The 17,066-nt window shown below is 44.3% G+C and overlaps 1 protein-coding gene across 1 annotated transcript in view; it reads right to left on the reverse strand.

Moving 5' to 3' along the window:
- Window positions 1-9,038: 9,038 nt before the first annotated feature.
- PRICKLE2 (prickle planar cell polarity protein 2) overlaps window positions 9,039-17,066 on the reverse strand; it is a 343,358-nt gene continuing 335,330 nt past the window's right edge. Inside the window, 1 exon segment of the mRNA XM_079934990.1 lies at window positions 9,039-15,550. Coding sequence (XP_079791116.1) covers window positions 14,676-15,550 — 875 coding nt within the window. The 3' untranslated portion in view covers window positions 9,039-14,675.

Consider the following 17,066-nt stretch of genomic DNA (forward strand, 5'->3'; position numbering starts at 1 on the left):
GAGGGCAGCATTTTGCATGATGGGGGGCTTCATACAATCCGGATAATCTCTGCGTGAGTCATTAAATTGTTCAATTCGTTATTTTATTCTTTTCATTCAGTAGATCTCTGGGGGGCGCTTACTCTGTGCAGGCACTGAGCTTAGCACGTGTGAATACAATGGTGAGCAAAATAGGTGTGCACTGGCTTGGAGCTCACCGTCTCACAGACCTGTAGCTCTCCAAGGCCATTGTCGTGGACGGAGGCTTTAGCTAACCAAACAATGTAACCAAACCAAAGCAAGCAAGTCAAAAAAGAAACTACATCCAAAGCACTGGCCCTATGGCCTTCAGAACTTCTCATGGCCATCGAATAACTCACATGACTAGATGGTCTAGGCAAGGAGGAACTTTGAGAGGTTTAGATTGGCCCCCATGTATTAGTCACAGGAGGCTGAATTATGCTGTAGCAACAAATTAGCACTGAAATCTCTACAGTTTAATACAACAAAGGTGTTCAGCTGACCCTTGAACAACATGGGTTTGGACTGTGTGGATACACTTACATGCGGTTTTTTTCCACAGTAAATACTACAGTACTACAGCATCCGAGGTTGAATCTACGGATGCGGAATCTCAGATACAAAAGAAGCTTGGATACGGAGAAACCATGCATTCCGGGGCCGACTATAAATTATATTCAGGTTTTCAACTGGGTGAAAGGTTGGAGCCCCGAGTTGTTCAAGGGCCAACTGTATTCCTTATTGAAACAAAGCTTGTTATGGATGACTTCTTCCATGCAGTGACTCAGGGATCTGGTCGGCTTCCATCCAATGATCATCAGCATCTCAATCTGTGCATCCTGGTCACCAGGGCTTGGGATGAGAGATTGCAGACAAAGGCCTAGGGTTGACACCTCACTTTCCCTCAGTCCTTTGGCCAGTACTAGTCACATGACCCCACCCACCACAGAGGCGCAGGGAAGTGGGAGGGAACACATGGATACTCAGTGAGCATTACATGTCTCAACCACACCCATTCTTTACACAAAACGCCCCCTGAATCATCATTCTGCAGAACTGAAAAACAACTTTGAAACAGTTGAGAGATGAAATTTAGAGGATAGATTTTGCAAATAAGTGAGCCAATTTCTTTCCTGGGCTCTTTATCTGGGAATACTTTGGAAGTGAAAGGAATATAGTTAGTCCCCCCTGTTTCTAGGTCAGAGGAATTCATTACTGACTTCCATGTATGTTCCTAGCCCTTTGTTCTCTTACAGGCCAGGAAAATTTCCTCTTCACCTCCATATTTTCAGGTGGGAAGGTCTGTTCTTCCACCCTGGTAAAGAGAGATGAGAGAAAACCCTAGACTGTAGATAAGTAAATTGGTTTCAATACGTCTAAAAAATTTATGGCCGTAGCATTACCTACCTTGTAAATGTATGTCTTTGCAAACCTTTGTCCACTGGGCTCCTGTTTACAATAAGCGTAACTGACTGTACCTGAAAAATTAGAATAACATTTGCTTTTGCTAGATTCACTTTTTGCTACTGGATAGAAAGCATCAGCTTCCTTTTTTGTGTTTCTTCTGCCACTGGGGCTTTTATTAAGGACTGTACCATCTCATTTATTTCTAATTCGGTTGCAGATTTCTATTACCTACTAAATGTGCCCTGGTTCTGTCCTGGCTTGTTCAGGCATATTTTCTAATAAACAGCAGCCATGTAATTAGCACTAGACCCATGAAAGAAGAATATTGAGATATGATAATTTATTCCATTTGCTAATATAAGTTTATTCCTGGGTAATGCTTTCCAGATCAACATGGATTTGCCTATTGTTTCAACAAATTTGTTTATTTTATTTATTATTTTTGGCTGCTTTGGGTCTTTGTTGCGGTGCACGGGCTTCTCACCGAGGTGGCCTCTCTTGTTGCGGAGCACGGGCTCCAGGCGCACGGGCCCCAGCAGTTGTGGCACGCGGGCTCAGTAGTTGCGGCTCGCGGGCTCCAGAGCGCAGGCTCAGCAGTTGTGGTACATGGGCCCACTTGCTCCGCGGCACGTGGGACCCTCCTGGACCAGGGCTGGAACCCGTGTCCCCTGCACTGGCAGGCGGATTCCCAACCACTGCACCACCAGGGAAGCCCCGGATTTGCCTATTCTTAAACCTTCACTTCCTAGTGATGGTTCTCTCGTTAGATCATAAATTATCTGATTATAATTCAGTGGCATGAATTCTTGACCTTGGTTTTTGCATTTAGAGCTGATAGCACTTGAAAAGTTGGTAGCTTCATTATGGAGTCCAAGGGCAGTACTACTCCTTGAAATTGGAAAGCACTATGCTTAGCTAGAGTTAAAAAAACAAAAACAATCTGGTGGAAATTCAGGAATGCAAACCCGATCATAGCCACAGGCACTAATAGGAAGCTCTGACTGAAATTTTGCCCTGCAGCAACTCGGCAACCAGAAGAAAAAAGCCTCAGTCTTAGAAGGAACACGGAGCATTGGAGGGAATGCAAACATTCGAGGTGTAGAAGGCTGAGCTTGTGCTTTCCCTTTTCCCTTTTAATTTACTGAACAAGGATTTTTAGGAATCTTCCTTTTGACATTCCTTCAAAATATGTTTTGAGGCTCTACTCTGTGTTAGGCCCCAGAGGAACAGGCTGAAAAGACAGCCAGCATGCCTGTGCCCTTGAGTAGTACAGGCTGTAATGGGGGAGAAGCATAAACTCACAAGTACATCATGGAGAAAGGGGATATGCAGAGTCCCCTGGAAGCCTGAGGCAGAGGTACCTATTTCCAAGGGGCTTGGACCATCCTGGAGGAAGCTGATCTCAGCTGAGCCCTGAAGAATGAGGAGTCATCTGTCAGGTGAAGGACAGGTAGAACAGGGAAGGTAGGGATGTGAGTGTTTTAAGTGGATGCAACAGCAGGTACAAAAGGCTGGGTGCAAGGCAGAGACCACAAGGAGACCTGGAAAGATCAGTTTGGTTGGACTTTCATGCTGTTTTTTCATCATATGCACGTCACGCAGTGCTTTCCAGCACCGGTGGCTTGCGTGTTCACGTCTGAACACCTCTCTGAGGCAGAATGAGCTGAAGACAGAGAGAAGCTGCCAGACTTGAGACCTTGCCTGACCATAAAGGTTTCCTAGGTTATGGGTCTTGACCATGAGAACAGATACAGCAACTTTCACATAGTCATCCTCTTACCTGGCTTGAGGCCTCCAGCTGGATGTAATTCACATGGCCGATGAAGTTAGACAAAAAAGACCTCTGTGGTTCCTGAAGTTTTGGAGAAAAAAATTCAACTAGTATCAGAAACTGCACAGCATGGAGGGAGTCTGGGTATTGAGTAAAACAGAGGGAAAAAACGATATAGGACAGTGTGGCTGATTGATTTACATAATAAAGAGCAGGTGAGGGAGATGGGAACATGGGATGGAAAAAAAAATTTGTGCACAGGGTATGTTTCAGGGTGGAAGAGAGAATTTGGGGGGAAAGCTGACACCCATGTGCAGAATAGTAAGAGGAGCAGCGATGGAGAGAGAATTTTAAGATGCTTGCTATGCTTTAAGAATTCACCTCTCCTTTGGCATTTCCCTGAGAGACAGTATAGATTTGAAATAATGAGTATAGATTTATAATATTTCTTGGTTCCTGAATTGTACTTCTTTGAATGCACCACGTGGCTGAGACTGGGCCAGTTGGAGTCATAGGGTTTGGAGGATTGTAGAAACTTTCCCTTGAGATAGTAGCTCCAACTCAATAAGTACAGTGCACACGACTGTTTGGAAATATATCCAATAGGTGATAATCCTGGTTCTTTCTGCTGAGATAGCTGTGACAGGAGGTACATTTTGGTGGGTCTGCCCAGCCCATGACTTTCTTTACCTGAAAACTCTTTCCTCACCCACAAGAACTAGCACCCCACCAGCATGCTGGCACCTAGGCATCACCCCCTCTCCTCCAACAGGTGATTGGACCAGGAATGAGCACCTGATACAAGTTGGGCCAATCAGAGTTTCTTTCCTGAGAATAAGGGGTTAAATGTGGGAGCCGTGGAGAGCCACCTATGTCCATGAGCTCCCCAAAGCTGCCAAAGCAGATCAACAAAGGGAGATTAAGCAGACAGCTGAAGGGAAACAGATTTAAAAACTGGGATAGAATTTTTCTGAGCTCTTGGTGGCTTTCTTCTTCCTGGTTCCAAGTTCTCATGAACGGGCTGTCCTTTGATTCTTGCAAGATACACAGTCTCCTTCAAATAAATTCTCTCTTTTTTCCTTTATGCTCAAGTTTGTTTGAAGTAAGTTTCAACCACCTAAAATCGAAAGAATTGTGGCCTAAGAGAGTTGCCTTTTATGGCCCAAATTCCTCAAGTTATTGGGCTCACTTTCTGGTACTTCTGGTCTCATGTGTTTGCTAACTAGCGTGTGAATGGTACAAAGCTGTCCAACAACCCACATGATCTGTTTTATCTCTAGAATCAGCCAGCCTATCAGGGAAACAAGTATCTGCTAGTATTTTGCTGATAAAGCTGTTCTGCTGGGTACAATTGTGTCATCTAATGTCTTGACTATTTCCCGCTAAACTTCAGCCTGTGTTTGTCTTCGATTATTTACCTATTGCATCTTCTGGTAAGGTTTCCTTCTCGGAGTCTTGTCTGGACATCTCTCTCGGGCAAATTAGCTGTAGTGAGAAGTGACACTGGCTTTGGTTTTCCAAAGAGGCTGACGTTTCTCATTCTGGATCACTAGGAAACCAGTGTACTTTCCACATATGGTAGATGAACACCTGAGAAGCGGACTCTTCCAGACTGAAGCTCTATAACACAAGCTGCATGCATTTAGCACCTAAGGGCTCATAGAATATGAAGGATTTCCCACGACGAGAGAGGCTCAGAGCAGTTTTTCCCAAAGGGTCTTCTCAGATCCCTAGATATTTATGAAAAATGCAGTTTACCAGGTTTTGCTGAATCAGACTTTCTAGGGATGGGGCCAGGGACTCTGGATTTTAAATAATCTACCTAGGTAATTCTGGCGTGTGAAATCCATTGGCTATACGCACCAAAAGTAGCAATTCTCAAATTCAAACATAATTGTTAGACTGTATTTCACAATAAACTTAAATGGAGCAGGACCCTGAGGTCCTTCTCCATCCCTCTCCCTGCCCCCATGTCGTCCGCCTGCCTTATGTCTGTAGAAAAACTTTAGTCAAAGAATAAATTTAATTAGAGAAGTGAGAAAATGCAAAAACAAAGGAAAACAGTCAAACAAGACAAAATAATAATAGTTTAGTGATTAAGCAAAGGGCCTTTAGTTCCTCCTCAAAGGCTATAGATAATATTCTGAGCCATATCCTTTGAGCTGGTTTGTAGATACAGAAACCGCCCCCCTGCAAGTGGAAGAAGTTAACTACATGATGACCACACTGTAACCATGACAGAAGCTGCCACAATTCCGAGAACAGGCCTCAAAGAAATGGGAACAAACTGACCCTGGAAATGAAGATTAACTGTACTTGAAACAATCAAGATGACGTGGATCAGAGCACCGCGTGACCAATTTCACGATGACTCTCAGAGCTGACTGTGCCGTTTCTGCATGTAGTCCCCTCCCTCTGCCTATACACCTGTGAAACTACCCTTTAAAACTCTTGCCCACTGATTGTCAGTGGGGGAAGTCAGCCTTTGGACATGAGTCTGCCCTCTCCCGCCGGTTGCCAGCCTCTGAAATAAGCAAACTTTCCTTTCCACCAACCTAGGGTCTCTACTATCGGCTTTCGAGCGGCGGGCAGCCAGACCCCACTTTCGGTAACAAACTCACCTTCTTCTTCCATGCTATGCTTCTCTTCTACATATCACTTTAATATACAGTGATATATATCTCTCAGAAAAATTAAAGTCAGTTAAATTACATTTCTTTTTTTGAAGACTGTCACTTCTAGGCAAGTGTGAATATACCTGAGATCCTCCAAAACTGGATTATAAACCCCAGGCTCCTATCTCTCCCTCCGGACCAGAGGGCTTGTTATCAGCTTCTCCAGAAATGGGTGGGGCTGGAAGAGCTGTTTTTTGTTTGTTTTGCCCAGATACTTGGAAGAAAACAAACAAATGCTGAGGCAGAATTTCTTAAAGTGTGGTCCTCAAACCAGCTAGATCAGACTGACATGGAGAGCCTTGTTAAAAATGCAGATACTGGGGTTCTACCCCAGATGCACTTAATTATAACCTCTGTGGGAGATGTGCATCATTTAATTAGCTCTGCAGGCATTTTTAAAATATGGTAAAGATTCAGGCCTTTCTGGGATGTCTCAAAATCCTATTTAATGCTTACATTAGAAGAAAAGACAATGAATACTCTCAGACAAGATACTAACGGTATCTAGTTCTGGCCACCCTTTCTCTGTGGGTGGGATAGTAGTAGTAATAACAACATCGACATCAACAACAGTTAACGTATTTTAAGCCCTTACAGTGGCAGACTGAGTGCTAAGAGCCTCATGTGCATTATTCCAGTAAATCCAAACAAAAATGCCACTATACTCACATTTGTTAGCTAAAAACCAAGACTCAGAGAGGATGTGGACATTTCCCAAGATGACACAACTAGCAAGTGGTTGAGACGGAATTTGAAATGCTAAAGGGGAGTGGGGCAAAATAAAAGGTGTGGAAACTGGCGTCCAGAATTCATCCTTCATGTCTGAATCAGGGTTGCAAGGAACACTTCAGTGTGAATAGGAGCTTGTGTAGATATGTAATGAAACGATACATAAACACAACGGGGAGGGACCAAAGTCCGACAGTAATCCTAGAGGAGCACCTCCAAGGCAGGAACTGGAATCTGTGTGGCGGTGAGGGAGTCATGGGGACCAGCTCCTCTGGGTCACTTCACATCTCTGTGCTCGCATCCATCTTTGCTCTTGGACCCTCTCTCAGCCCAAGCTTCTGTTTTCCCATCCTTCATCTTATCATGATCCTGTGGGCCTAACTCCACCGGCCAGCTCTCCCTATACATCCTCTTAGCTTTAACTTCCACTGTCTCATTCTCTCGGAATTTTTTAAAATTTATTTTATTGAAGTATAGTTGATTTACAATGTTTTGTTAATTTCTGCTGTACAGCAAAGTGATTCAGTTATACATATATCAATACATTCTTTTTCATATTCCTTTCCATTATGGTTTATTATAGGGTATTAAATATACTTCCCTGTGCTATACAGTAGGACCTTGTTATCCAGTCTATATATAATAGTTTTCACCTGCTAATCGCAAATCCCATTCCACCCCTCCCCCCGCCCCTCCCACCAGCAACCACAAGTCTATTCTGTGTCTGAATCTGTTTCGTAGATAAATTCATTTGTGCCATATTTTAGATTCCACATGTAAGTGATATTAGATGGTATTTCTCTTTCTCTTTCTGACTTACTTCACTTACAGTGATAATCTCTAGGTCCATCCATGTTGCTGAGAATGGCATTATTTCACTCTTTTTTTAATGGCTGAGTAATATTCCATTGTACATATGTACCACATCTTCTTTATCCACTCATCTGTTGATGTACATTTAGGTTGCTTTCATGTCCTGGCTATTGCAAATAGTGCTTCAGTGAACACTGGAGTGCATGTATCTTTTCAAATTATAATTTTCTCCAGATATATGCCCAGGAGTGGGATTGTAGGATCCCATGGCAACTTTATTTTTAGTTTTTTGAGAAACCTCCATACTGTTTCTCCATAGTGGCTGCACCAATTTACACGAAATTTCTTAATTTACATACTTAAGAGAGATAATCTGATTGGTCCACTTTATCATGTCTTGCCAGGTCACTTCCAGATTACTGGTTTGCTGCTATTCTTGACTCCAATCATTCTGCAGAGGATGAGGAAGAGGGGGGTCATGGAGTGAAACCGTGGCTACCTGACGGCCATGCTCCCCAGGAGGGTCTGTGAGCAGAACTGGCACAGTCATTGCCATTTCTAAAAGCTTCATCCAAAGGCTCTCAGAGGGCTTAGAATGAAATAACTCTCACCTGCAACTCCCAAGTCGTCAGGCTTAAGGGTGGGTGAGGCAGTTGCAGACTTCTCGCCTAGCAGAAAGTCAAATTGGTAAACTCCTTTAGGGTAGGGGTTTTTGTTTGTTTTGTGTACTGCTGTATCCCAAGCACCTAGAACAGTGCCTGGCACAGAGCAGGCTCTCAATAACCATTCGTTGAATGAATGAATAAATGATACTGCAGTATCCAGCAGGTCCCAAATATTGTGGATCAGACACAGGGAAATCTAATTTACATGCTGCTTTGGCCTTGGCTCCCAGACAATACTAATACCATCCTAACCGGAACACAGCCATGCATGTAACGTGCCACACAACCCACTTATTATCTGCTTCAAAGCAAATACAAATATTTTCGGTCATCTGCCGGTTTCAATTCTTGCTAATAAGTGAAAATTAACCGTATGGCCCGGGGTCGGAGTCAGCTTCGAGAACCCTCAAGGAACGGAGATGCTAAGCAGGCAAAGCATTTTAACTGGTGGTTCTCAACCAGCGGTGATTTTGTCCTCAGGGGACACGCAGCTAAGAAGGCATTTTAAGAAATTCTGGTAAAATAAAGGTAACATAAAATTTGCATTTTTAAGTGTACAGTTCGGTAGTAAGTACATCTACATGGTTGTGCACCAAATCTCCAGAATTCTCACCTTGAAACACAAACTCTGTATTAAACAACATCCCACTCGCTCTCTCCCCAGCCTCAGGCACCACCCTTCCACTTTGTGTCTGCAAATGTGACTACTCTAGGTAGCTCATATAAGTAGAATTATACAACATTTGTCTTTTTGTGACTGACTTATTTCACTTAGCAATGTCCTCAAGTGTCATTCACGTTGCAGCATGTGTCATAATTTCCTTCCTTTTAAAGGATGAATAATAGCTCACTGTATGTCTGGATGACATTTTGCTTATCCACTCATCCATCAACGGATACTTCGCTTGCTTCTGCCTTTTAGCTACTGTGAATAATGCTATCAATACGGCTGTACAAATCTCTCTTTGAGGCCCGGCTTTCAATTCTTTTGGGTATATACCCAGAAGTAGAATTGCTGGATCATATGGTAGTTCTATTTTTAATTTTGTGAGGAACTGCCGTACTGTTTTCCACAGAGGATGCACCATTTTACATTTCCACCAATAGTGCACAAGTTTTCCAATTTCTCCACATCCACTTGTTATTTTCCTTTTTTTTTTTTTTTAATAGTAGCTATCCTAATGTGACAACATTTTTGGTTGTCACATCTCAGGGGGAGGGGTGCTATTGGCAATGGGTAGAGGTCAGCAGTATTGTTAAACATCCTACAACGCCCAGGACGGTCCTCTGCCACAAAGAATGGACTGGAACAAAATATGGATAGTGGCCAGGTTGAGAAATCCTGATTTAAGCTATCAGGTTCATCTTTCGTAGCAAATCTCACCCCCCTGACAAGTGCAGCCTCTCTCTTCTTTTGCTGAGATCCTCAAAGCCAACGATTTCCAAAAACCTGGAAAGCAAGGGAAGACTGAGAAGAATGGCAACATTTCTTTTATTCAAATTTTATTGGAAGTTTACAAATGTATTACAGACATCAGTAAAACATCATATCCATTTTACAGGGCACGGATCTCAAGCAAAGTGTTCACGACAGTCTCTGGCAGAGCCCACACCAAAGGTCTACTGCAGACCTTCTTAACAAATAGCTTGACACCCGACACACAACACAGACTCTGGCATGCCTTACCTTCTCAGGCCCTTTGAGGTTTTGTTTACGTACTTGGAATTAAAGCAGGAGATGGACAAAGTGATCCTGTACAGGAAAGAATGTGTTTAGGAGCGGGAAAACTGCCAAAGTCCTAATTTACTATGGAATAAGGAGGACCCATAGGTCTTAGAATGTGAAGTCAGGGTCCACGATAGAACCAAAATGCTTTATGGAAAAACATGGACATTCACTAGAGAGGTTTGAGTAACTCTCTCTGAAAAATTTAGAAAAGCTTGGTCAGCGACCTATTGGTCAGTGGCCATACTCAGTAGGGTGAGGGATGTCTCAGAAAACTCTCAGGCTAGAACAAGGCTTTTTTTTTTTTTTTTCTTTTCCTACAGAGTCATCGTATCTAAATCACAGAAATGTTTTCTAACACTACGTGACATCCCCCCTCCCCGCCTTTTTATTCCTGTTGGGGAAAGCTAGTTTTGTCAGCAGGAAGTAAGCTTATAAAACAGTATAGCTCCCAACAGTACATTATACTTTATGGGAGTCTTGGGTTGAAGGGGATCCTACTATGAGAAAATGGAAAAAGACTGAAATCCTTTTTTGATCCTAACCTTGATGACTGCTTCCGAGGGGTCAGACGAACAGGCTCTGGTGTCTGCTGAGGCCCCAGAGGGACCGGCCACTGGAGGCTAGGCAAAACTCTCTTCATTTCCACTTCTCTTGCGCTTTAAGAAACGCACCTCAAAAGGCGGCCATCTGGAACTGCCTTCCAAATATGCAGAGGAGGCTTGGCTGTGTCCTGTACCTGGAATGCTGTCGCAGAGCCCTTTTCAAAGCCCTGAAGGTGCTAAACAGTGCTAATAGCAGCCTTCTGGCATGAAATCCTCAGATGACTGATGCCATCGTTCACGTTCCTTTGTCATAGATTCTCCTTCTTATGCATTAGCATCTGGTTTCTGTTAGAGAGAAACAGCAAAGAGCACTTCTCCTTGGAATTTAAATTTTTGTGTTCTTTCTTGTTAGAAGGTGGGATTAGACAAAGAATAGGACGAACTCTTATCTGACCTCTGTGATAGGACCAAGAACACGAGAATGGAAAAGGAGGCCAAAGAGAGTTGTCTTTATTTAGCCTAAAGAAGTCAGCCTCCTTTAGCATCTCCAAAACGGGGACATAGAAACTGGAGTCTCACAATTATTTAGGGATGATGCTTCCTAAATGGCTGGTGTACTGTTTTGGGCCAATGGCAAAAGAGCCCAAGGTAGAAAGACAAATAAGAATCAGTTCACAAATAAGATTTGTCATCAGACAAATAAAATCAGTTCTGATCAACTAGTCCTGGATGGTTGGAGTGTTGAAAAGATTTCTGAGGCTGCAGCCATGCTCTCTGGGAAAGTATACAGTGGTACCTTGGTTATATCTGCCCAGGTTGCAGGGATGGCAGAGCACAGGCTACATATGTGGTATTACTGGCCCCACCTGAACTCAGCAATGGCTGGTGGTACCCAAGAAGCAGAGAGCTGCTGCAGGAGAGAGAAATATAATCTTGGTGTATTGAAGAAACATCCTACAGAATGGGAAAAGAGGATGAGAAAGAGCTGTCCTCAGGTCACATATGAGAAACGCAAAATTGCCTGTTCACGGGGCTGGCTGAGGGTGGAAAGGAAGGACTAGAGAACAGAAGGTGAATATGAAAAGAGGGGGTCAAACAACCAACACTAAAAAATTTCCCCCCCCTTGAACACCTGCAAAACGGGAAGTATGGTTCTGGTTTCCCTGACCTCATTTACCGTCACACTTGGTAGAAATCCCAGAATTCTATGACAGATGGAAGAGTACCTGAATGCCACCAGCCTGCTAACAAACTTGTTCATAACACCAAGGGTGATATGCACTGGCAGGGCCATTCAGGAAACTGTCACTGACTTCTGCTTGGGAAAGGGCCAGTTCTGTTGTCCCTGAATTGAGCAGCGACAGGAAATGAAATGAACGCTAAAGTGGGGTTTTATCCAAAAGATAAGAAGATCAATATGAGAAGAGGTAGGCAAACAAAACAAAACAAAACCCAAGGCATTAGCAAAGAAAATAAACTGTGGTACTCTTCTAAAAACAGCCTATTAAAGATGAAATGATGATCTAAGAAGAGGTGAGTGCGAGCCTCACCCACAGATGACGCTTGACCAAGAAGAGCTCCCGGCGATGATCAGGCCAGGACCCTCAGATCCCGCCTCGGAAACGAATGCATTGAACTTTGGGGAATGGGATTCTGGGATGTTAGGTGTAAGTTATCACTAAGGGGAGGAACTCCCGATACGATGATGTCCTGCTCCCTCTAAGGCATATACTTGCAGGTTCCGTCCTCACTGTGAGGATTTACCTGTCCTCCATCGGCATTCTCCATAAGGTGCCTGGCTGCATGTGGGGTGGGAAGGAGACACTGGCAGTGATGGACTAGATGGAGGTGATCTTGCTTATACACCGTCTGACCCTGAGGCTTGCATCTCAACACGCCTCCAGCTCTGACCAGTTCAGCCGATGGATGCTCCCTGGGCAGCTAGATCTGAAATTGCTTATTCCTCTCTCCCTCGGGGCACTAATTAGGTGTCAGTTTCTAGGCCACCTTCTTCTTTCTGCTGACGGTGGTTAAAGCCTCATCTGGGAAATGTAAGAGGTACTCTAAAAAGGAAAGAGAAAGCAACGTTCACTGGGAGAATTTCTTTCCTTGGATTCCAGGCCACAGAGGACAGACATTATTTTCAGTTATTTACTAAGTTAAATGATCTACTTTTTTCTCTCTCTTCTTTTTCCAAAATGCCTTTCTATTCTCATCCATCCAGCAACTTAGAACTCCAAATTGGACTCGCCCCATTTCTACCAGAAACCTGCCACGCTGGTAGCGTGGCGGTGTACATTATTTCTTAATCAGTTTGCCAAGCAGTTTACAAACTCACTATACAAACGTAATAGAGTTAATTCTCCAGAGGCTTGGGTAATTAATGAAGCATTTAGATATGAAGAAAGCATGCGGAAAACAGCCACAACCAACATTTGCATTGCTTTTTCAAAACATCAGTGACAATGACAAATGTCTTATTAATACCTGAAAAGCAAATTATTTTAATACATCCTGAATGGAGTGCCACTTCCACATCCTTTACAGCCTTCCTTCCCCCAGACCCACTTGGGATGGTGTCTAAAAAGCCACTTTTCACATTCTCCCCATAAAAAAGTACTAGAAAATATTAACTACTATACTGAAGAGAGACCACGCTCGCCTCACCATGGCAGATGGCCACTGAGATACACCGTGTACTACATCGACAGTACACCTCACTAAAGGTGGGTCCTCCGATGGATTATTTCAACTGCCACAATCCACGAAGGGGACGAGGAGAATGGAAGTAAAAGCAAGCGCTTCACTTTTAACTGAAGCAAGGTAGGAGGTTTTATTTTACTATAAACAACACAACCGTTAATGTCTTCTTTAAGCAAACTCACTTTTGAGCCCATCTTCTATCTGACTGACGGTCCCCAAAGTTCAAAATGGAAACCCCCCTTTCAGCAACATCTGTTTTTCAAAACCATAACACGGAAATCTCCTGAGCAGCTCAATCTTTCTGGGTAACCCAGATACTCTGGTTACGGAGCGCATTAAACTGGGTTTTTTTTTTTTCCCCACAAGCACTGGGGGCTATTCGAGGTGGTTGTCAAGTCTCCTCTACTCCATTTCCAGAAGTTCTTCTTTGCTCTGACCTTCCTTCATATTCCCCTTCAGTCTCTACCCTTGACCTGTTCCTTCTCCACGTATGACCTACGACCTAGAACACACCATCACTCCCAGAGTCCCTCGGAACCTTTCTGGCCCGAAACTCCCAAAGCTGAAGTTCATTTGCGCTGAGGACAACCGGTTGTCAGGCTAAGGCAGCTGTCTGCCTTGGTAAAGGAAAGCGGATAATACGATCCAGGAAACGAGCACCAGGAAATAATGCCACATTCAAAACAATGTCATGCTGACATCACACAAACCGCACCACTCACAGACACTTTATGTTCCCCAAGGGATAGCTCAGTGGTAAGCAACTTCAGTGTTCCCAGCAGGGATGGCGCTTCTCACGGAACCTGACTGACACTGGTTGGTTTTTCTAATTGGCAAAAGTTACGCCGGCAATTATAAATAAAAAAAAAAGTTACTATCACTTTGTAGAGAAGAGATTCTACTGAGGCTGGGAGCAGACTTAAGGATGGCTCCTCAAGATAGATGGAGCATCAAATGCTTTGGGTGTAATAGGTAATTTTTGTTTTTCAGCCACAAAAAGCCAAATTGAATAAACTCCTTTGAAAAAGGTCTCACTGACATGTAACAAATTTGTATAGAAAAAAGAAAAGAAAAAAAAAAAGTGGTCCTGGACCACCTTGGAGTACTACTCAAAGACAATGCTGGACGTGCATGCAAGGCTCCACTGAGTCCTACGATATAGAAATTCCTTTGATATTACAAAATACAAAAATATTTTATCAGAACTCTCATTTACATCGCATTTACAATGGACATGTAAATAACTTAGTCTTGGGTCCTGGCTAATAAACAAATTACGTACTGGAAAAAGGGTCCTAAAAGGGAGAGAACCAGAGAGGCTATAATATATAAGCGAGCGGGAAACAATTTTGCCATCTTGCCAGTGGCAGCTCAACACAGACGGACGGGAAGGAGGTGACCAATCCTGGCCTCCGTAGAGTCTATAGCGTTTCCAAAGTGAAATGTGCAAATAATATTCAACATGCCAAGAACTGTGACTACCTATCGAGTCAGTCGGTGACCTTGCCGCCATCAACAGAGAGCTCTTCTCATCTCTCCCTGGAACCACCAAAGCAAAGAGCTTTAAAATTTAAAACAGTGCAAGTTTCTGAATTTACATTCTTACCTCCCATCTTCCCCTATCCCCTGACCCCCATCGGATTAAGAAATGATACAGTTTTTGCTCTTTTGTCTTTTCCTGCTGTGCAACTGTCCCCTGCCACCTAGCGTGGAAGACTTGGGGAGGCCGTACGAGCTGTATTTGTGCAGTAACTCATCACTCGTGACGTATCGCAGGTGGGCGGGCTGGGGGATGGGTTCTCCTAGGAAATAGCCCTCGTTGTCAGACTCCGAGGACGAAGAGCAGGTGGAACACCAATCGTACTCAGTGAAGTAGGGTCCCCATCGCTCCCCAAAGGCATTCTGCAGAGCCAGGTCCGATACAGTCCGGGGGCACCGGCCGTACAGGTCCCTCCGGGACCCCTGGCCCAGGCTCTCCTGGAAGCTCCGCTGGCGCATGAACTGATCATAATCCTCCCTGGCTCTCAGGGGGGGCCTTTCTTTTAACTGAGAGATGGCCTCGCGCTCGCTGGCCAGGTGGAGGGCGTTGTCTGAGCGAGAGCGTCGGGATCGCCGGGAGCGGTGAGGTCGGAAGCGGCGGTTGTCTTCGCGGGAAGTGGCTCTCCGCCGCGTGCGCTCGCTCATGGGCTGGATCCTCACACCCTCCGGCCCCGGCAGCTTGCTGCCCGCCATCCCCCCATCGAAATCAAAGCTCTGATGCATCCTTCCGTGGGCCTGCAGGTCTCTGTACCTGATGGGGTTGCCGAGAGGGTGGAGGTTTCCCTCCATCTCCTGGTACTGCTGGGCGGAGAGCAGGCTGCGAACGGACTCGGCGCTGCGGAACTGCATGGACGAGTTCAGCGTGCCCATGTTGCTCAGCTTCTCGGACACGTTCATCCCAGAGTCTTTGCTGAGATCGGGCATGGAAAACCGGGAGAGGTGCTCCTGGCGCTTGGCACCACCATCTGCGGAGAGGCCTGGGGGAGAGAGAGGAAAGGTTCACAGAGGTTAATACAAACGTGCAGCCATGGGAGTCCCGTCGCTGTGGGTCATCTGAACCGTTATCTATCCAGGGTCGCTGCATACGGTTGCACAGTGGCACACTGCACACAGGCTCGCTCAGAAAGTATGCAGGAAGGCTCTCCCCATTCCATAGCGGGCCAGTGTCCACTTAGAGGGGACACCTGGTTAAAATGCATCCACGAGATGTTTTTTTAATAGTCATGAATTCCTCCAAAGGTTCATCAGAATTACTTAAGAGCCCATCATGTATCTTATAAGTGATGTTTCTTCTGTTCAGAAATTCACTTTAAAAAGTGCTCAATCACCTCACTGGTTCTAATGATGACTATAAGCTCCACAGGAGAGATACTCTGGACAAAGAACCTTTAAGCTATAGAGGCCGGGCCACGCCCAAGCAGTTCCTAGCAACACTGAGCCTAGAGTCTAGTCCCATAATACTGGACCAGTTCACTTCCGTGTTTACCTCCAGCAATTTCCTGCTCTGCCTGCTGTCCCTGGGCCTCTATCCCAGATGTCTTGAAAACTAAGTGGCTCCCTGGGTGTAGACAGAGGGATATTTACTCTCTCAGGGTGTTTAGTAAATGACTGTTTCAGGGTTCCAAATGGGCCCCTAGCAGTCAGAAGATGTGAGTGGGACTCCGGGGGGCATTCCTCCTTCTCCTGGGGAGACACTTTTTAAAACAAAGCAGTGACCCGAATGCTCTCTAACAGCAGGAGCCCCTAGCAATGATCCTGCATTCCCTACATGCTGTCACTGCCATCACTGAGATGAAAACCATGTTGAAGGGAGCAGGAGATTCTTGACTTCAGAAACTTCCATTCTGCCCATCTTAAAGCAGCACTCGCTAGAACAGCAGTTTAAGAATGGACCAGGTGGCAAAATCTCAGCATTTCCCACTCATTATCGATGGAAAAGATGAGCAGCTTTGCCATTTCTGGTCACAGACAACATGTCTTTGGATTGCACTGGCCCATTAGAACCCCTGCCACCGATTACCCCACCTAACGGGGCCAACAACTTTGGCTCCCCTCACAAAACTGTTATGAGCACTTTGAAACACTACTTGGCAATACCCACTAAAGCTAAATATACATATATATGTGTGTGTATGTGTATATATATCTATGTGTGTGTATATATACACACATGAATTATGAACAAAGTTGCTTTGAATACCTGTGTTCACTTTTTTGGTGGACTTAATGTACTCATTTCTGTTGGGTATATAGCCAGAGTGGAGATCCTGTGTCCTTCTTTTTATTTATTTATGTATGTACATATGTATGTTATTTTTAAAATTGTAATACAGTTGATTTACAATGATTCAGGTGTGCAGCAAAGTGATTCAGTTTATATATATATATATATATATATATATACAGATATAAATTCTTTCTATATATACCATTGTATATAAATTCTTTCCACATATATATAAATATATATATAAATTTTCTTTTTCAGATTAT

Source organism: Stenella coeruleoalba, assembly GCF_951394435.1.
Source record: "Stenella coeruleoalba genome assembly, chromosome: 10".
In the NCBI taxonomy this organism is placed as follows: domain Eukaryota; kingdom Metazoa; phylum Chordata; class Mammalia; order Artiodactyla; family Delphinidae; genus Stenella; species Stenella coeruleoalba.